This window comes from Crotalus tigris, unplaced genomic scaffold, assembly GCF_016545835.1.
Source record: "Crotalus tigris isolate CLP2741 ecotype Arizona unplaced genomic scaffold, ASM1654583v1 scf7180000018301.7375997, whole genome shotgun sequence".
NCBI lineage: Eukaryota > Metazoa > Chordata > Lepidosauria > Squamata > Viperidae > Crotalus > Crotalus tigris.
The window spans coordinates 78,608-98,949 of NW_024096931.1; the positions used below are offsets into that span (position 1 = coordinate 78,608).

Sequence of the window (20,342 nt, forward strand, 5' to 3'; positions counted from 1 at the left end):
AATCCTTGCATGAGGAAAACAGAGGTGTGTTCTGCAATGGTGTGATCAAATGATAATGGCATTTGATCACACCATTGATCACACACAAGGCATTGTGACCTCCTCCTCTTCCTCTTCCTCTTCCTCTTCCTCCTCCTCCTCCTCCTCCATAGCCTGTGGCTATCCATATCACTTTGTGAGCTTTAAGACCATCAGAAACCAAGGACAACGATTCTTGAAGCTTTTATTTGTAATTAGTAGATGGTTGGTGTCCATCTGAGTGAGCTAAGAAAGCATCAGCCCTGGCATGAAGGGAATCCAGACCAGCCTTTCCCATGACACGAGCCTCAATCCCAAGACATCCACACATGTAGGAATCCCTGATTCCTGTAGGTCAGCCTTACTCTTCAAGCACTTCTATCGACTAAACATTGTGTAGAAGCAAAAGGCCCCTCTACCTGCAGCTTGCCCGAAAGGAGGGAAGAACAACCAAGGGGGGGCTGGCCCAATTCACCCCTGGGTGCAGGCCGGGATCCCTGGAGCTGAGCTCACTCCCTCTCCCTTTTGTCTTTGATGCCCCAAGACCCATGTCCTCCATTCTAGCATTGGCTGGAGAGCGACATGTCTTCACAAAAGGAAAGGTGGGCACCTTCTGGCATGGGTCAAAGAAAGAGAGACAGCAGCAATCCTGCAAGGACTGTCAGAGGCGTGTGGGATGCGCTTGGGCCAGATCCTGCTTGGGCCAGATCCTGCCCAGCCAGCCTGAGTCCCTCAGTGCCATGGGGCTACACCCACTGCTTGACATATCTTGGCAGAAGAAAGTCCTCTTTTTCGGGTTCCCCCACAACAGGGCCAGGCTCAGACTGGCAACTGCAACCTGCCGGCATTGCTGCCAGCTCTCCATCGTCAGGGTTCCTGCAGTCGCAGTCTGCAAAGCCACTGTCCATGGTGTCCAGATCCAGGCCGTTGACTGGATCACTTTCCATATCCCAGTCGGGAGACGGGGGTCCCCTGCAGAAGGGGCCTTCCTCTGTGGCTGGGGCAGAGAGGCAGGGGCCAAGGAGCGAGGGGGCAGGCAGCAGGCCAAAGAATCCCTCCAGGCCTCCTGGGGGAGAGCCAAAGGGGGGTTGGCTTGCCCAGGAGGCCGGCCCAGAGGGAAAGGAGTCCTGCAGGGGCATCTTGTTCCCCAGCAGCAAGCACCCAGAGCCCAGGCCAGAGCTGCTGCTGTCAAACTGCAGGCCATGGTAGGTCTCCTTCTCGCTTGTTTCCGTCTCCTTCTGGAGCTCCTCCAGGGCCCAGCATGGGTGGGTGCTGCTGCACTGGGAGCAGTGGGTTGCAAGTTCCTCTGCCACCATGACTGTGTCAATGGAGAGGTGGCCATAGCCCTGCTCCCATGTGGCACTGCAGTCTTTGGCAGAAGCCTGCAAGAGTTCTGGCAGGAGCGGGGCAGACATTGGAGGCTGCCCATTCTGGCCATCCTTCCAGTCTCCCTCAGCACAACTCAGAAGAAGATGCTTGTGTCCAATCCCAAATATCTCTGGCACAATTATGCCCCACTCAAAGGCATCTAGGGTTGTTCCAGAGCAAGGGGCACCCACCCATTTCTGTGGAGAGAAAAAGAGAAATGCATGTAGTTCAACATCTAGAGGAAGAAGGTAGGTGGTTAGTTGCTCCAGAGAATATTGCTGCTGGCACAAACCACCTGCCAAGATAACTTTGTTGTCAGTCCACCATCATACTCTTGTGTCCTGCCATGGTGCTGAGAGGGGATGGCATACTTGTGATTTTTCTGTTTCTGATATTCACTTGGAACTTAGGAAGGGGACTCCTTCACAGCCAGTTTTTGCCAGGTTCCAAGACCGTCACACCCTGGGGGGGGGGGGTGATCTATTACCTGTAGCACCTCAGTGTTCTCAAAACATCTTCTCAGCATCACATTGGCCGCTGGTGGACAGGTCTGGGGAGTTGGGATTGGGAAATTGAAAGAATTGCCTTACGCTTTGCGTGGGACCTTCAGATTCTGCCTGATTTTACTGCATCCAGTTTCTCTCAGTAAAAGTTCTTTTGATTCAACTCAATGGATTCAAGAGTCTTGCTTTCCTGAGGGACCGGCTGGGGTAGGTCTGACATTAGGCAGAATCTGAAGGTACCGCACAAAACATAAAGCAATTCCTTCAGTTTCTCAATCCCAACTCCTCTCCTAGAAAACTCAAGAAATATGGTTATAACTGATTTGTTTTCCAAGCCGGTACACTTTGTCCCATGCCCAAAAAATTCCCCTGGCATGTGCACTGGCCAAGCTTTTGTGCAGCATGTCTATCAACTGCATGGAACCCCGCAATGTATAATCTCCAATAGGGGATGCAATTCAGCCTTCTATTGGGAATAGTCGAATTTGGATTCCTGCACTGAGCTAGGGCAGTTGTGGGTGGGGAAGATTGTGGGTGACAGGGTTCACATTCCAATACAACACCAGCAAAAAACAAGAAGATAAAGAGGAGTGGGGAAGCAATAGCTCAATCTCAGAGGAGGTCCACTGGAAGGCCTTAGTCCAAACAATGCCCATGGACATTGCCTATTCTCCTCAACCCCTCTCGATGAGCGGAATGGGTTAACTTGCCACAGCCAACTTGCCATGGGACCACTTGTTGTGGGACAATTCAACAATTCAATTTAATTATTTAAAATATGTTTAAAAATATTTTAATTTTTGTCATTCACATTTTATTTTGTCCCTCCGTTGCTATCCTTTCTTTAAAGATTCGATTCCACTATTTCTTCAGTATTAATGAAACTCTTGTCACACAGCGAGTTGGCCATGGTGAGTGGTCCTGCAGCAAGTTAACTGTGGCAAGTTGGCTGTGGCGAGTTGGCCATAGTGACTTATCATAAACACCACCCCCCCCCATGAGATGGGAGGATATGCTGAGGGAGCAGAGTTGGGAAAGTGTGATGTCTCTCTTGGACGACTCCCCAGACTCCTCCTCAGATGTCAGCTCAGTGGAGGATGATCCCATTCCTGGCATGTCAGGAGCTGAATTGATTGATGGCTCTCAATGGCCATCCAGAAGAGATTTAGAGGAGGCTTCAGCTGGGGAAAGCTTGTAGTGGTAGAGGGCCAGCAAAGAGGAGGAGGAACTGCCTTCTCCATCTGATCTGAGAACAGATAGGGCAGAGAAAAGGCAGGAGCAGTGGTCAGCCAGACTACTCGAGAGGAGAGGGCCCCATCCATCTTGATGGGCTGCACCAGAAAGCTGGCTATTTATCACAGCAGGCAGATGGAGGCACTTCTGGGAACAACATGTTTGTTTTCTAGCTGTGTGGTTTTGGCCATCATGTCCCCTGCTTCACTCTGAATTGACACCATGTTTGGAATTGATTTGGAGACTCTGGACTTTTCTTGCCTGGCGAGCTCTCGTGTGTGGATTTAAGTTTGTCTAGTGGAGCTACTTTATTTGAGCAACTTTCAATTGCTTTGGGGACTATTGAGCCATTGCTTTGTGGACTAATCTTGGCCTGCTCATGGCTGGGCTTAATTAGGACAGTTCTGAGGACAGTTTTGGTGAATTGATGAATTGAGTTTTGGAATTGATGGGGAATACTATAAACTCACTAAACCACAGTTATGTGAGTATGTGAGTGAGAGGGGCAGCACAGAAAGGTGGGGTCATGTTCAGCTCATGCCTAGGTGGGCCTCTTGAGAAGAAGAATCTTGAAAGGCCACTGAAGGTAGCCCTGGTATTAAAGGGATCCCGGAACAGCCTAAAATTCCCCCAGCCTTTCCTAGGCCTGAGCCATTCCCCTCCCTCCTGCTCCTTTATCCCTCAGTTCTCAAGAGCAGGGCATCCAGGAAGGGTGGTCCAGACTGTTTTCTGTTCAAACCGAGGTTGCAGATTGCAGCTCAATGAGATATAAGGTTATGTTATTGACTCAGTTTGCTAGCTGTAGAAGACTTGTGTTGGTGTCAAGTATTCCCTAGCAAAGAAGGCAGAGACCTCTCAACTGTTTATATATGTTACACATGTTTAGTTTGCTTATGTGGGACAGAGGAGCACCTGTACATTGTGCAGGCAATTGGGAGTTGGTAGTGACTGCAATGTGTGATGTAGGGGAAGAGGATGAGAACTGAGTGCACCTTTTGCTGGGATTTAGCTGGCTGCTCACACGGCGGGGGGGGGGAAGCTGTCTTTGGGCAGGAAATGGCTTCCCTTTTTCAGCCAAGAGGGCTGCCTGCTTAGGCTTTCCTCTGCCCGCAGGAGGGTGATGGAGGAAACCATGGTGTGGCAGAGTAAGACAGGCTGCCAGGATAGGCTGGTGCAGGAAGGGGGAGAGAAGCCAACCTGTGCTCTTCCCTTGCCCACTCTGAGTTGCCACATGAGCTGCCCACAGTCTGCCCTCCTTGCCACAGGGAGCCCCTGCTGTGATGCCAGAAGCCGCGGGTGCTCCAGGCACCCCTTGCAACTGCAGTCCTCCTGTAAAAACCGACTCGGCTTCAACATTGGCTACACCTGATTCCAGCTCACATTTTGCCAAACAGAAAAAGGGGGGGGGTGAATTCCTAGGGAGGGGGGAGGCTATGGAAAGCATGAGTGCCTGCTGTTGCCAGTGAAATGTTATCCACTAAGGTCAAGTTATGAGACATGTTGTGTGGGGCAGAACTGCTTTCCCACAACAAAAGCACGGAATTCAGTGGGTGAATTATGAACTATGGGTGGCTCGGAGGGGGAAAAGGGGTTTTATCTATGGGAGTTTTCAGGGGAAAATCCCAGAAATGACTTTGCTTCTGTTGTGCCTAGATGGATCTTTCAATAAAGCTTTACTCTTGGTAGTTCTAAAGAGCCGGGAGTTTCTTTTGTTGAATGTGCCAAATTGGAGCGTTGAGACCTCCCCTCCCTGCAAATTACTTTGATTAGTAACTGGCAAGGAGCCGGATCTTACCTTGAAATCTCCATTATGGCTCAGGTAGAGGGGCTGGAAGAAGGGGGCTGGGCTGGGGGTGAAACAGTCCAGCTTCTTCCACAACCTGCAAGGGGAAAGACAGGCCAGTCACCAGATGTTGTCCCACCTGCTTATGGGCAAGTGCTAAGCAGGAGTCACATCCCTGAGTTGTGTAGCAACTTTTGTTTCTCAAGTCCCCCAACCCAGAAGGAGTCTTGAACTGGGGGTCTTTGCCCCACCCAATGGCTAGTCATTCAACCTGGGACAACAAGGAGCTTATCTGTGCTCTGGGATACTCCTGATGATTCTCTGGTCCTGGCCTCTGCCATTGTCCCCTTGAGATGCTCACAGAAGCAAAGCACACCAGCTCACACTGCTGATGCTGGCTTGGATGGTACTAGATGAAACACACACATTTTGGGGGGGGGGGAATCCTGCAGTGGAAGGAGGTGTGGAAGAGCTTGCAGCTTCGTGGCCCGGCCAAGATGCCTCCTGTGTCTGGCTTCCCTGGCAATGTCACTCACCTCTGGTGCCACCCCAGGAAGGCCATGAGGGCAGCAATGGAGCTGATCACCAGCAAGACCACCTCCAGCCATTGGACTCTGCCGTGCTCTGAGACTAAAGAAGGAAAGGAAAGAGTCAGTTTGGTCACCCAATCTTGATCAGCTGGAAGGCCCCGGAAGCCGGGTTGGGGGGCAGGATGTAGTTGTGGGGCAGGCCCTTCACTCTTCATAAACTGGGTTCCCAGGACTGTGAAGATAACTGGGTAACTCAGGAGAAGCCAGGCTGCCCTTGCTCGCAAAAAAGCCCAGAGAAGGTACTGGGGGTCAGGAGGGCGTGCCTGGACTGCCAGTCCCCACCCCCCTCCTGGCTGTGGAGTGGTAGCGGGGAAGGCAGAGGAGGGTGTGGGGGCTCACCCTTGTGTGTGGTCTTGAGGGAGGCGAGGGGGCTCCAGTCACTCCATGTTCCCTGGTAAGAAGAGGCCGGCTTTGACCGCACCTGGAACTCGTATTCGGTGTTCTGCTCCAACTCCTGGGGCAGAAGCTGAAAGCTGTGTAGGTCTTGCAGGAGGGATTTCTGGCTCTGCCCCTGCACAGGGGGAAAGGAAGGAGTCCTTGGGGGGGGGCGCATCTCTATCCCAGCTGTCTGTTCTGAGGCCCCTAAGAGACTGCAGACTGGCAGTTGCCCGTCTCTTCCAGCAAGCCAGTGAATAGCCCAGAATTGTCCTTGGAAAACAGTCTCTGGGGGAATTTCCCTTTCCATGTGGGGGGGGGGGAGTGGTGGTGGATACCCAACCATGCCAAAAATTGCCCAAGGAGATGCTCTGGATAACCCTGACTTTGATTAGGAGAGTATTTCTTGGGTTGTTTTCAAAGCAGCCCCCCCCAAACTAGTCTCCATCCACTCTGCCAAGGTGGTTAGGAAGATGCCAGCCAAGATGGCTCCTCCTGAGCTACCATAAGGTGATGGCTTGCTGGGGGGGGGGGGAGCAGAAATACTCAGCCTTGTTCTTGAATCTCAGTCCCCGCTCTGTTTTATTTGCCAGAATGGCGACAGGGCATTGATCCCAACTGGGACCCCAAGAAGGCGGCATTTCCTTTTGCATCATGCCAGGGGAGAGCCATGGTTGGAGGAAACCCGGTTTTTAAAAAGCTGCTTTTGACAGGAAGCCCAAAGCCCTTCTCCCAGCCTTGCAGACTAGGCAGGCTTACTTTCTTAAGTGAGATTTATTTGCATTTTTAAAAAGTGGGAGTGTTGGTTGAAGAAAGGAGAAAAGGAGGGGCAATTACAAAGGTCATCAGTCTTTTCCAAACACTAATTTTCCTAGTATGTCTCAGTTACACACATAAAATAATGTGAGCCTCATCTTTAAACAAAGGTTTTCTGCTTTTCCAGGTTTTCCTCAATAAAAGGGGAGGGCAAGTGGGAGGGAAGGCTGCCTTTGCCCCCTCCCTGCTTGGCTGGGGGCATCGGCTTGTCGTGGAAACCCAAAGCTGACCTGCTCCCTTGTGAGGAGGGCAGGTCAGCCCTAGGCTTCTCTGGGTCGATTGGCCTGTCCTTGGGCCACTCCTCCGTGCTGATGCCTTCGGATGACCCCTCAAACCCCCATCCCTTGAGTTCCCCCCCTTTCCGCTCTGCCTCCTCACCTGCCAAGGGTGACCTTTCTTCTTGTACTGCAACTCATATTGCAGGTTGCCGTTTAGGGAGTGGTACTCTTGATCCAGGTATCTGGTCTCCCAAGAAATGTTGTAGCCGGTAGAGGATGCAACTGCAGCCAGGTGGATTGGCGGATATGGCTTAACTGGGAAGGGAAGGAGCCAGACTGGGATACCTTACAGATGGAGGCAGCCCCCCCCCCGCCACACACAAGTGGACAGAATTAAGGTGGCCCAGAGAATTGAAGGGTTAACCCTCGGTTTAGTTTTCTCTTCAAAAAGCTCCCAAGTCCTTGGTTTGCTTTGTTCTGGAGCAACAAGAGACAAATGTTGCTTCAGCATTTCTTCTTAGGCAGTTGCTGAAGCTGCTTTTTAGGGACACATTAAAGAAGAGTTTGTTTTCTGGTCTCTTCTTGCTCTTTACAGCCTTGTCTCTGCATGTGTTGTGTAGAAAACCTATGCGTGGCCTTGAGCATCAGTGGTCAGCTGGTTCACTGCAAATGCCACCAAGTCCTGTGTCCCTCCCTCCCTCCCTCCTTCCCAGGGGAAGGAAATCCAGGGAAAGCAAAGAGCAGCTGGAGGTTCCCTGAGGCTCTGGGGAGGAAGGCATCATGGAGAAAAAAAAGTATCCCAAGGAAAGCAGTACTGGACGATGCCCCTTGGGGTCTCTTTGTCCAGCTGCGACCAGCTGCTGAATCTCGTGCCTGCCCGGGAGTTCTAGCACAGGTCTTTGGTTGTACTCACTGTGATTCTGGAACTGGAACGTCTTATTGCAGGCTTGGGGCAGCCCTGAAGGGTCCTGCACAAGAGTGGTGGCGATGCTGACCTCAAAGACGTTGGTGGCAAAGCACAGCTTCTGCTCTGAGAAGCAGGCATAGTGCGCGTGGGTGGCGTTGCTGGCGGTAAGGCCGAAGGAGCAGCTCCCGCCATCTCCACAGTCCCTGGGGAAAGCAAGCATCTCAGGAGGTCCCGCAAAGAGGTCGCTTCCCAGGGTCCGTGGAGGGGATGCAGAAGGAGAACGGGGAGTGAAATGCCTGATCCCTCCCAGGAGGCTTTCTGGGATTTCTTCTCTGCTGGCAGAAGCACTTGATTGCAACCCCCCCAACCTCCCCTTTAAAAAGCCTCCCTTGCAACAGGAGAGCAGCTTCACCCCCCCCCCTCCACTGAGCCGGGAGTTGGTGAGGCAGGCAGGGTGGCTGTCCAAGCTGGCAGAGCCCGACTGGGAAGAGGCTGCAGCCGAGGCTCCTGCTCCTTCTCTGGATGGACAGAGAAGCCTGGGGCACCGGGGGGGGGGGGGGAGGGGCTGGGGGGATGCAGCACCTCCTCCTCATACCTACCAGTTTGCAGTGAGGTTGTAGAGGGCCCTGTGAGCTGGGCTGAGACTGCTTCCCCACGTGCATTCCAGCCTCTGGATGTAGTCCGCGAAGCAAGTGAGCTCCTGGCACGCAGAAGCTGTGCAGAAGCAAGATGCTGTCATGTTAGTTGCGGTGCCCCAGGTCTCCCAAAGGCCAAGAAGGCTCAGTCTGACCCCCCCTCCCATCTCTGAGCCCCCCCCCACTCAGCAGCAGGTGGGTCTCCTGCTCTGTCCTGGAAGCCCTTTTTGTTCAGAATCAGGGAGCTGGGTGGTGGCCCTCTGATTCCAGCAATGAAAAAGTAGCATCCTGAGGGCCACAGAGGATGGACTTTGTAATACTTGAGACATGGTTTTTGTAGTACTATTGCATTAGCTAACTAACTTGGGTTTTCTTGTATTTTAAATTTGTATTGTGAATAGTTTGCCATAAGCCTGAACCTTCAAGTCAAAGCCTCCCTTTCAGAAAGCAGGACTGGCCGGAGAGCATTGAGCACATTGTGGGTGGCAGTTTCATTTGCAGCTGTCCTCACCTCCATGAACATGGGAGGTGCTGAGAATGTACTGTACCCATTTTGATCTTTTCCTTTCCAAGTGTTTCTTTTACTTGTATTCAGAATACAAGTAAATGGCTATTCTCACATATTATTGGATGTTTAATTCTTGTGATGTAATTGGACAGATGACTCTTTCTAAACCAATCAGCTTCTGCTTTGAAGTCCTTTGTTGTGCTAACTACAAAAATGAATGTAATCCATTTTTCCCAGTTCCCCTTTTCATAGGGAGATCCCACTTTAACAGAATACTCTAATAATTTCTTTTAAATGATCTTCTGACTCGGTTGATTATTGAGGAAGGTGAGCTGAGTCAGAACCTAGAGTCAGATTTGGCCAACAATCTCCAGCAAGGTTGCAGGTGAGGTGGAGAAAAGGCAGAAAAGAGCGTCAGGCTTCCCTCTTTTTCCATTTGCACATCTGGAGGGGGGGATTGTTTGCCATGTCCTTCTGTCCCTTTGGGCAAACGGGGGCATGGCGTCTGCCACAATTACACAGTAGCGCCAGCTTTATGTTTTAATCAGACTTAAATTACAACTGAAACACACCACTAGTGTAGTATTAAAACATCTGCATAGCATTGGTGAAGTGCTGATTAAAATAATTAAACTAATAAACAATCATACTAACAAATGGCCTTTCTGGTCCCTATCATTTCAGAAACTTTCCCCTCACAATTTCCTTTGGCTTTCCCTCTGGACTGCACCAGGCTTTTGATTTGAAAATTGCACAGGGGAGCAGCAGAATGGAGAAGAGACAAAGATACACAAACCAGCAAAGATACAAATATCATGTTTCTAGTACACACATGCAGGGGGTATTTTGAAGTGCCTTAGTGATTGGTGTTGTAACCTGCAGGGGATTTGCTTGTGAGTACACAAAATTGTGCATCTGTCCACCCATTGTAGGGCACCGGAGGAAGAGCTTTTCCCCACCTGTTGCATTGCAGATACCTCAGCACGCAAGTCCTCTGCTGGGCCCTGTGCTATGCAGTCAGGATGCTTTTGGCAGTGGAAGGAAGCGGCTGGACCCCGAAAAGCAAAATGCGGGGCTGCTGGTTGTTTGGATAGAGCTAGACCTTTGGCCCGGTAAGCCCAACCCTCGGTTCACCTTTGCTGCTGCTGGTGCACGGGGCGGCCAGGACAGCATCTCTCTGGTTAGCTCTGAGGAGTCCCACGGCAACCAAGCTGCTTCCCAAGGCAAGGCTTCCTTTGTGATGGTTGCCATCACACACAAGAGTCATTCCTAGTATCATATGGAAGAACACTTGCCCACTTGCAATGCCACTGTGATCAAACTCATCAACAGTAATTGATGTGCATTAAACCTGGTTTTGGAGCAGGTCAGACAAAAACATTTTGGACAGCTGTAGAGATGGGGGGAGAAATCCAGACTTCCTCCCCAAACATAGACTTGGATCCTGGATATAAGGTGTTACCCTGAAGTGTGGCTCTGGGTTTTCAATTTGTGCTCAGCTGCAAGGGAGAACCCTGCGGCTCTGATAAATGAAACTGGGTATCCCAGACTCCTTGGGCAATGGGAGTTGTCTAGGCAGGTGTTTGTAGCTGTAGGTCACTCTGGATAACACAAGTGTGTTGCTAGAACATGCCCTCAAAATGTAGAGACAGATTACAAAAGCAACTTACTGTGCTGAAGGAGAAGCAACAACACAGCCATCTGGCCCAGCCGCATCCTTTTCTTCCTCCTATTAGCACTGGTTCACTGGCTTCTTCTGCGTCTTGGACAAAAAACGTTAAAGGTTAGTCATGGTGGCAAGTCAGGAGGCAGGGCGTGAGCCTTATGGGCCCCCACATGCAGGCCTCTCAATGGTCAGCAGAGGCCCTTGTATTTCAGGGAAAGAGCTATTTTCCAACTCAAAGCAGAGAACTAAGCTTGCAAGAATTTTCCCATCAACCTAGAGGAAGCCCAAGGCCTCAAAATCAGACAAAGTAAATACAGCACATTACTGATCCTGGCCACCTATGTAGAATTTCACATGGTTTTACAGTATTGATAGAACCAAATCCTTCTGTCCTAAGTGGATAGAATTTCATCCAGGACTATTTGGAATTTTCCATAATCTTCTTTTTGCTTGTTATTGTCTATAACAAACAAACCTGTCTGCAGCCATCTTTGTCATTCTAGGTTGCCACAAGAAAAGGAGGGGGGATGAGGTATTTCTGCTAGTCTAAACATGAATGGATCCCGTGAGAACCAAGGTCATTCCCACACCATGGTGGAGAAGGAAGGACGTTTTGTTAGAATGCTTGCCAAGTAGTTCTATTGGAGAATGTGATTTATAGCTAAATAGAAGGGAGGGAACTATTACAATGAATTACTCTGAACCTTTTGGGGGATGATTTAGATTTGGTTTCACATTTGACCGTGCTAACATTATGTACCCAATAAACATGTTCTTTAAGGAAATCTCATGCCTTGGAGTTCTGATTCATTTGGTTCCATCAGTTGGAACCTTGACAGTTATCTTGTTGAACATCTAATTCCCACAATACTATCTTATGTCTAAGTATATTTACTCATGTAGTATGTCTGTTATTATTATCCCCCTCATATGTTCCACTTTCTTCTCTTATTGGTATCATTATTACGATTATTATTACTTTGTTGTTTTGCATGTACACAGAACTTATGCACGGGAGACAAATTCCTTGTGTGTCTAATCACACTTGGCCAAATAAAGTATTCTGTTCTGTTCATTGGAGAGAATGCCTTGATTTTGTTGTGACTAAATTTCCCACCTTGCCTGCTCGGGCTTGACCTGTCCATCTTGTAGGATACTCCTGAGTTCCCCTTGAGCCCCAGGCTGCCGAACAAGATGATGGTGAGGACCCAGCAGTATTACAGTAATGATCGTGGATTATTTCAGTTGCCATTACATCACCTGGGAATCTGCTAAGAGAGAAGTCTAGCCAATTTCTCTCCTCTCTTGTGGACATTTTCATGGGTCAGAAGGTGGGAAAGGAAACAAGAATACCTGCTCTAATCTTTAAAAAGAGCCAAATTGATTGAATGTAATTCAAATATTAGGAAAACATCCTTGAACTCGTGATAACAAGGAAAAAAGGAACAGTCTTGAATATTGGATTTCAGAACAACAGATTTGATCAACTTTAATGAAGAAATGTCAGATCCAATGGTTTAAAATACTGAAAGAGAAAAAAGATGTCCAAGAAAAATGGGAAATGAAATATTGAAGGAGCAACTGCCATGTTCTAAGTGGGAGGCTAGTGTGACACACACAGGACTAGCTGCATACTGAAAAGGAAAAGGATATATATACAAATGTCCAAGGAGAGGAGGATCCAAGGCAGCAGTCAGAAACTCCAGGGATTATCAAAAAGGCTCCTGCACAGAATGAGCTGTTCAAACCAAGGAGAAAATAAAATGGAATTTTGGCATCTACCAGACATGAAAGAAAAGGCAAAGAGGCTGTTATGAAGAGAAAGGTGAAATGGAAAGGGGTAAAAAACTTATAAGAGTGAAAAGGTGGAAAATTCAACTCATAGTTTACATTTCTTAGGAAGGAAGTGAAACTCCTGCTCTCCGTGGTTGTCCCACTAGTGGAAGGAGGATGTGGCAGGTGTTGGTTGGACAAGGAGAGGGTAAAGGGCAGTTAGCTAACTCCCCTAGACTGGTTGGATACTAAAAAAAACAAGCAAAGGTGAGCTTTTGGTTATCTTTAAGAACTCCTGGAGGATTGGTGAGGTCCCAGGAGATGGGAGAAAACAGATATGGTTCCTTCCCATGAAGGAAAGAGTTCAATTCACTTAATGACCTGCAGTGACTTGCTTAATGACTGAATAGGAAACTATATTGCGTGTCATGCTCACATGATTCGCTTAGGCTCTGTGGCGCTTAGCAACAGAGCTTCTGGTCCCAATTGTTGGCGCTAAGTGAGGACCATTTGTATCTAAGAGGGAGACTGATTTTGCAGTCTTAAAAATGGGGTTATAAAGGCTGAGAAAACACTGACTTTTGGCAATCGGAATGTGAAATACTGTGATTGCTGGGAAGAAACTTCAGTAGGTCAGTTCTTTGACCCTTGTGAATGGCCGGCCAGGAGAGTTGAAAACTTACAGTGACCAGCAGCCCCTCTCTGTAGATGGACGGAGCCTTTGCTGTGGAAAGCCTGCATTTGGCACTGCAATCTTCCCAGGGGATAAATGGAAAGTTAGTTGTTCTTAGAATTTCGGCCATATCCTCACTGAAACCCTTGAATCCTCCAAGCCGTGAGAGGCAGGGAATGCTGTGAGAGATCAGAGGGGGGAATGGAGCAGCAAGCATGCTGGGTAATTCTGAGCCCCCTGGAACAGAGAAAATGATGGGTTGGTGTGGCCACTATGGAGTTATCGGGATGGGGATTGCCTCATCTTGTTGGGTTTGGGGAATTACTCTGTCCAGCCCAGGAATCAGTGGCAGTAACCGCAGATGCAGGAAACCCTCCCCAAGAGAGGCTGCTCCTTTTTAGAGCAGCACTGAATGCAAGCTGAGCCCTCTCCGGTGGCAAACAAATATTACTTGTTTCCAGGGCTGGGAAAGCAGGCCCTTTGTCCAGTTGTGTCTCATGTACGATCACAGATGTTCAGCTGAGATGATTCACTAATATAACGTCTATTTCAGTAAGTTGAATCATGGTAAGAAATAGACAGATCTGGGATTTTACGTCCCCTGACTTGTTCAGATAAAAGAGGACTGTGGTCTTGAATAATTGCATCAGAAAGTGTACCTCAGCCATTTTGAGGGCTTTTCATGCTGTCAAGAATTCATTTACATTCAGTTGTAAGATGTAGAAGCATCTTTGCTGGAGCACTGTGGCCAGCCACCCAGATTGAGAGACATGCCTGCATGAGTTGTTTGATGGGAACTCTGGAAGAGTAAAAGATGCTGTAGGGGAAGTTGTATAGTGGGGCTGACTTGGAATGAGTTTGTCTTCAAGAGAAAATCTAAGTGAGACTAGAATGATGGTTGATCTTTCCTAAGGGGCAATGGAAACCTTGCTGCAACTGATGCATTTGCATATGGGATAATTTACTATTGTAGTTGGAACCAATGTACATTTTAGTCACTGTTAAATGTCATATAATTTGGTAATACATCATCTGAAGCTGTTGTGCCAAGATCGACAACTTAAGCATCATATACTTAAGTTAAAGCAGACCTAAGCTTCCTGGAGTTGTGGTACTCTGTCACTAGAGAATCCCTGCCATGGGTGGGTGGAGGATGGAGGGCTGGACTAGAAAACCTCCAAGTTAGGGACGATATTAATGAACCTACAGAACTGAAGTCAGAGGCATAGCCATGGGTTTCAGAGAGAAATGGGTAAGATATGACAGTCAATGTGGAGGCTTTAGAATTGCTTTGGGGTTAGTATACCATAGTTGCTAAGTGGGAGAATTGAAAGTGAGAACAATTAACCAATGGAACACCTTGCCTCCAGAGGTTGTTGGTGCTCCATCACTGGAGGTTTTTAAGAAGAGGCTGGACATCCATTTGTCTGAAATGGCCTGGGACAGTGGTTCTCAACTATAGTTCGTGAAGTACTGGGGGGGGTCGCAATGTGGTCATAGAGGGTCCGCGAAGGCTTGAAGAAATGTTATAATTTAAATCTTGAGTTAAGTCTTGGTGGTCCACGGCCATGGTCTATGGGCACCAAAGTATTTAAAGGGGTTCATGGTGAAAAAAAGGTCAAGGGTCTCCTGCTTAAGCAGGGGATGGGCTAAAACAGTGGCCCCCAACCTTTGGGGCACCAGGGACCGGTTCCATGGAGAGAGGTTTTTCCACGGACCGAAGGGGGCATGGTTTCGCATGCTGCCCACATCTCACGGATGTGGCTTTGCTTGTTTGTACGGCCCAGTTTTTGGCATGCCACAGCCTGGTGCTGGTCCACGGACTGGGGGTTGGGGACCCCTGGGCTAAAAGACTTGCATGGTCCCTTCTAACCTTTATTTTATTCTGTTCTGCTCAAACGAAGTAAGTTGGAGAGTCTTCTGGAAGAATAGATTGAGGTGGAGAGTAAGCCTTATTACTTTGTAAATAACATTAATCTTAACAGAGATCAAAGAACGCATCAATAGTTCTTTGATGTGAACAAATATGCAAGATTTTGAAAAGAGAGATGAAGGGTCCGGATTCAAGTCTTAGATACAACCATAATCCAATAATTCTTATGTACTTTAATTAAGTTTAAATTTCCAAAACCAGTTGGAATTGTAACAGGGGAGGAATTAGTTGATGGAATGGAGGAATGTTTATGCATTATTCCCATTTGATAAGACATGAATCACAGCAAAACTGCCAGGTGGCTGGAGAAAAGAAAATGTGGTTCCGACTTTCAAAAGTGGGACAGGGAAAACCCACAAATTACCAGGCCACTCAGTTTGAGTTAGTACTTGGCAATGTTGTACAGCAGATCATGGAGGCTTGGACCTTAAGAAGCTTTAAAGCCATGCAGTAATTACCAGAAATGAGCACACATTTATGAAAAACAAGACTTGCCAAACTAACATTATCTGACTGTTCAATCTGGTAACTTCCTTAGAATATCATATCTTGATTTTTATCAAACCACTTGACAAAGAACATAACATTCTGATTAGTAAGCTAGTTGAAGGATGAGCTGGCTGACATGGCAATTAAATAAATGCTGATTTGGTTTGAAAATTGTACTGGGCTGGATCACTGGAGAAAGCAATTATGCTTAGAAGAGTTAGCAGTAAAAGGAAGCTAGGCAATCAAAAAATATGGTAGCTGGATACCATGAAGGCTGACACCGGCCAAAGCATAGAAAAACTCAAAGAAATAGTGCAAGATCGGAAGATATGGAGAAACCCGGCCAGAGAATCACCAAGAGTTGGATTCAACTGAATGGATAATATCATCATCACTCAGCTGCAGAGTATCTAGTAAGGTCTTACCAGATCCAGTCTTGGGCCTTCTACTCTTTCATCCTTTAGGAAAAGAAATCAGATGGCAGCTGGAAGATACCTAGCTTAGTCATAGGACTTAACAGGACTTGAAATTGTAGCTGACAAAAAACAAATGACTCCTGTGTGAAAGCATAACTGTATTTATACAAAAATACAAAGAAAAACACAAGGAAGCAGAATAGGGCAAAGGGGGGGGACTAAGGACAGCAAGGGTTCCCAACCTCTGGTCCATGGACCAGCACCAGTCTACGGCATGCCAGAACCCAGGCTGCACAAACAAGCAAGGCTCCATCCGAGGGATGCAGACAGCATGTGAAACCAGGCTCCCTCTGGTCCCAGTTCCTTTCTCCACGGAACCGGTCCCTGGCATCCAAAAGGTTGGGATCTACTGAATTAGATAGCTGCCCCATTTGTACTCAGCCATGTCCTGAATATGCCTGGGAATCTCTTTTTTTTATCAGTCATGTCACCCTCACTTCATGCCCAAATCATGACTGGATTTACAATTGGAAATCCTTGTCTGTCTGTTTGTTCAATTTGACTTGGCACTGCCCAGTCCAGAGATTCTGACTGGGTTAGAATCATTCGGTTAGTATGATCAACCGAATGAAAAACAGTGCAATAAAAACAAAACTATACAGCCAAAGAATTTGACCAGAAAAGAAAGAAAAGAACAAGATGGAGGTGAATTGAGCAGACCACACAGAACATAGGCCACCAACATGCAGAGGTTGCTCCAGCCACCTTAGCCCAGGCCTGGGAGAACAGCCCTCTTCAGCCCTCTAGGGCACTGGCAACCACCTGGACCTTAGGGGGGAACTGCACTCCAAAGGGCAGGTGCCCTGACAAAGAAAGCCTGCTTCCAGGCCACAATTGATGACTCTGTTTAATCAAAGGAGCCCAGAGGGCATTGCCCTGTCAGCATGTATCAGCTGAGCAGTCTCTATGGAAGCAGGCTGGCCCCCAAATGCCTGGGACTTATGCATGTAGGATGTCTTAACCAGGAACCATACCTGGAAACCAACTGGCAAACATTGCAAGTCCCAAAGTAAAAGTGCCATTGCCAAGTGCCCATTAATGCTTGCGATGCTGCATTCTGCACCAGCTGAAGTTCTCAAGTGGTCTTCGAGGGCAGCACCATATATAGTGTATGGCAAGAGTCAAGCTGTGAGGCAACCAGGACATGAATGACTATCTGAAGAACCTCCTGATCCAAGAAAGGGCACAACTGGCCCCCACAGAGGGCTTCCTGGCCACAACTGCTGCCTGCTCATTGAGCAGGAACCCTCCAAGGTTGCTCATCACTACTCAGGGGGGACATGCATCTCTATCCATTTATGGCCACTGGGTCTTGGGAGGGTTGAGTCCTCCCCTTCAAACCCTACACAACCTCTAGGCACTGGGATAAAACCTCAGCAACCTCACAGATATACTGTATAGTCATTGGGGGATCATCAGCATACTAATAATACCAAACCTTAAACACATGCATTAGTGCTATCTCAAGGGTATATGGTGCTACTAGGCCCCATTAACTGATGCTGCCATCTCCTGCCAATGAGAAGATTTGCATTTTTAGAAGTATTTGGAATAAGAGGCAACTTTGGCATAGCCTCAGCTTTGGAGCCCTGGACCAGTGCCTACTGAGCTTAGACTAAAGCTGAACCTGCTGAGCAGGACCTCACCCACTGGTTTCACCCACTGTTGGAACAAGAAGAAAGAGGAGACAGAGTTCTATGGTATCATTTCAAAGGTAGAACTTAGGGAAAGACTGGAATTAGCCCCAAAGGAGAGAGGAGAATTACTGTAGAATTGTGCCACCAACTCCAAGTACCCAGAGACAACCCAGAAGGATATCATGGTAGATGGCATTAAAAACCATGGAGAGATCAAGGAGCACAAGCATGGATGGACAATCTCCAACCCAGATTCATCACAAGTCATCTATAAGTGTGACAAGGCTGTCTGAATTCTAGCCTTAAATCCAGTTCCTGAAGACTTCTCATCAACTGCAGACTTACCTTCTCAACAACCTTCCCTAAATGGTAGTCATCTAAAAAGTGTTAGGTCTAAAGACAGCCTCTTGAGGAGGTGCAGTATCATCTCTTCAAGGCTGAACAAAGAGGTCACCTTCACAACATGGACCCGACTATAACTCACCTCTCTGGCTGCCTTAACTAAACAGGAGGACCTGGGTTTAACAAACAGGTGGTCGAACTAAGAGCCTTGAAAATCCAGACTACATCCCAAGATGGCACCCCAGGCATCTTGGACAGACCTGTCCAGACTGAATCTATACAATCTCTCTCACACGCCCTCTTCCCCCATCCACCCCATTCGCTCCAAAACAATTATTAACTTATAGATTGCTAGGAAATTTTAGTTTTCTACTTCATTCATTAGTTCGTTCATTTATTCATTTTTATCCCACCTTTATTATTTTTACAAATAATTCATATCCAACATCTTTTCCTCCTCTTTTTCCCCTATTTACTAGAGAAATGGGTCTCATGTATCAAATTTTTAAAAATATCAAATAAAACACTTTAATTCTAAAAATTTAATTTTTCTATAGTTTTTTTATATGTTACTGTTTAATTGTACATCACCCAGAATCCCTAAAAGGATGATTAGCAGCAGGTTGGATGGGCTCAGCTACCATGGCCATTGGGGCACCATTAGGAGACTTGAAAGACTATGTTGGGATCAGATCCTCCTGGAGAAAATATCTACCTGTAGGGTCAACTAAGAGCAGTCAATGGCAGTCAATCAATATCAATCCATATAAGCCTGAAAAAACCTTGCTGCTTTAAGTTTGCTGGAGAGGACAGCAGTGAAGTTATTCTGCCAAATTATTCCTGAAGCATCCACAGCCTCTCAAAGGCAGCCTTTTGCTATAAGCCACCACTCTGTAGATCAGCCTGAGGGGCCTTCTCTCCCCCCACCACCCCTAAGCACTCCTGTCTTGAGCTTTCACCCCATCGTTCCCTGTCAGGATATGGCAGGAGCAGCAAAATTCCCCAGATGCTCAACTCACCTGGCTTCACTAGCTGTAGGCTCACACTTCAAGGCACTCAGATCCTGGCACAACTAGATCAAAATCCATTGCCTACTAAGATAACGCCAGAATAGACTTCAATGATCGCCCTTCTCAACACGGTGATGCAAATCTCCCTCTCTAAGCAATTTAATTCTGATGTTACTTTTTCCTGCATCCCTCTTCCATTAACAGCCATTTTGCTGTGCATTTCTTGGCCTTGAAATCGAGAAGTGGGTTTTTTTTTTTTGGCTGGCATCTCTTTCCAGAGAAACTCAAACTTGCGCACTGGCTTTCCCAGAGCTGGGGGTCAGCCTGGCCACTCACATCCTCTTGAATACGGCAGTGGACAACAGGAGGCCAAAGAAGGGCAACCAGAGTTCCAGAGGTCTCCAAGAGAGGCCACTGCTGCCCATCAGCTGTGCCAGGCATTCACTGTCATGCTGCCACTCTATCCAAGCAGAACCCAATATGGAAGCCAAGGAGAAGGGCCCCCTCCTCCCAGCCTCTCCCCAGAGCCCGGCATTACCACTTGCCTTCTACTCAGGAGGCCAGTAAGCGCACGGTAGCTTCCCCAACGGCACCTCCTGAAGTCGGTGAGTCATTGCCAGTCACCAGAGCTGCACATTTACTGTACCGGAAAAGGAAGTGGGGAAGGTGGCGGCGGCGGGGGGGGGGAAGCATCCAAGCCAGCTCACCTTGAAAGGCGGCCTCTACAAATACCAGCTGGCATCTCAGGACTGCTCAGAACAGCTGCCTGCCCTCAGCTAAGCAGCACTGGGCTCACCTAGAAGGTGAGGGCCCTGGGACGCCAGCTGCACATGAATGGTGGCCACGGTTGCTACGTTCAGGTGCATTAAGGAGGGCTTTGTGTGGAGGTAATGTTCCCCGTTCTGTGTGACTTGCAGACAGCCTACCTGCAACTAGCCTCTCTCTGTGGCTAGCATGGAGCTGGCCAGAAATGTCCTCTACATAGCCATCAACTATAGGTCATAGGTCCAACAGAGGCAACAGGGTGTCCTTTCTATCTAGCACTGAAGGCTCAGCAAGGCCCTTCGCAACATTTATCAGGGAGCCTTGGGTGATCTTAAGCAACAGATTAAATGCAGGATCGGATTGCTTATTCTCTGCAGAATTATGCGTCCAGTGTTTGTTTTAGGCAGCAAGTTCTTCAGTAAGTTCTGTGTTCTTGTTTCAGAGACCGAGTTTGTATTATTGCCTACTCTCCAAGTAGCAGGAAAATGAATGCAACCCTAATGTTAACTTTGCTGGAAGCAGCCAGAGTTTAGCTCTCTCCCACTGCAGCTGGGAAGATCCGTGGCTGCAAAGCTGTTGATGGAAAGGTCACAGTGTGCCCTGTGAGGATGTTTCTTACAGCAA

General features: G+C 48.0%; 1 protein-coding gene across 6 annotated transcripts; it reads right to left on the minus strand.

Moving 5' to 3' along the window:
• Window positions 1-238: 238 nt before the first annotated feature.
• Window positions 239-19,538, minus strand: IL21R (interleukin 21 receptor). Of its 6 annotated transcripts, none has more exons than XM_039349646.1 (9): window positions 19,492-19,538; window positions 10,625-10,716; window positions 8,411-8,525; window positions 7,818-8,146; window positions 7,065-7,219; window positions 5,835-6,006; window positions 5,442-5,535; window positions 4,918-5,002; window positions 239-1,583 (listed from the first exon to the last, which is right to left on the minus strand). In XM_039349646.1, exons 2-9 carry the CDS (start codon window positions 10,668-10,670, stop codon window positions 765-767), a joined length of 1,815 nt encoding a protein of 604 aa, XP_039205580.1. In that variant the 5' UTR covers window positions 10,671-10,716; window positions 19,492-19,538; the 3' UTR covers window positions 239-764. The 6 variants fall into 6 exon arrangements, with proteins under 6 accessions (XP_039205580.1, XP_039205581.1, XP_039205579.1 ...); XM_039349647.1 differs by having other exon boundaries at window positions 10,625-10,710; window positions 18,963-19,530; XM_039349645.1 differs by having other exon boundaries at window positions 18,963-19,530.
• Window positions 19,539-20,342: the final 804 nt, after the last annotated feature.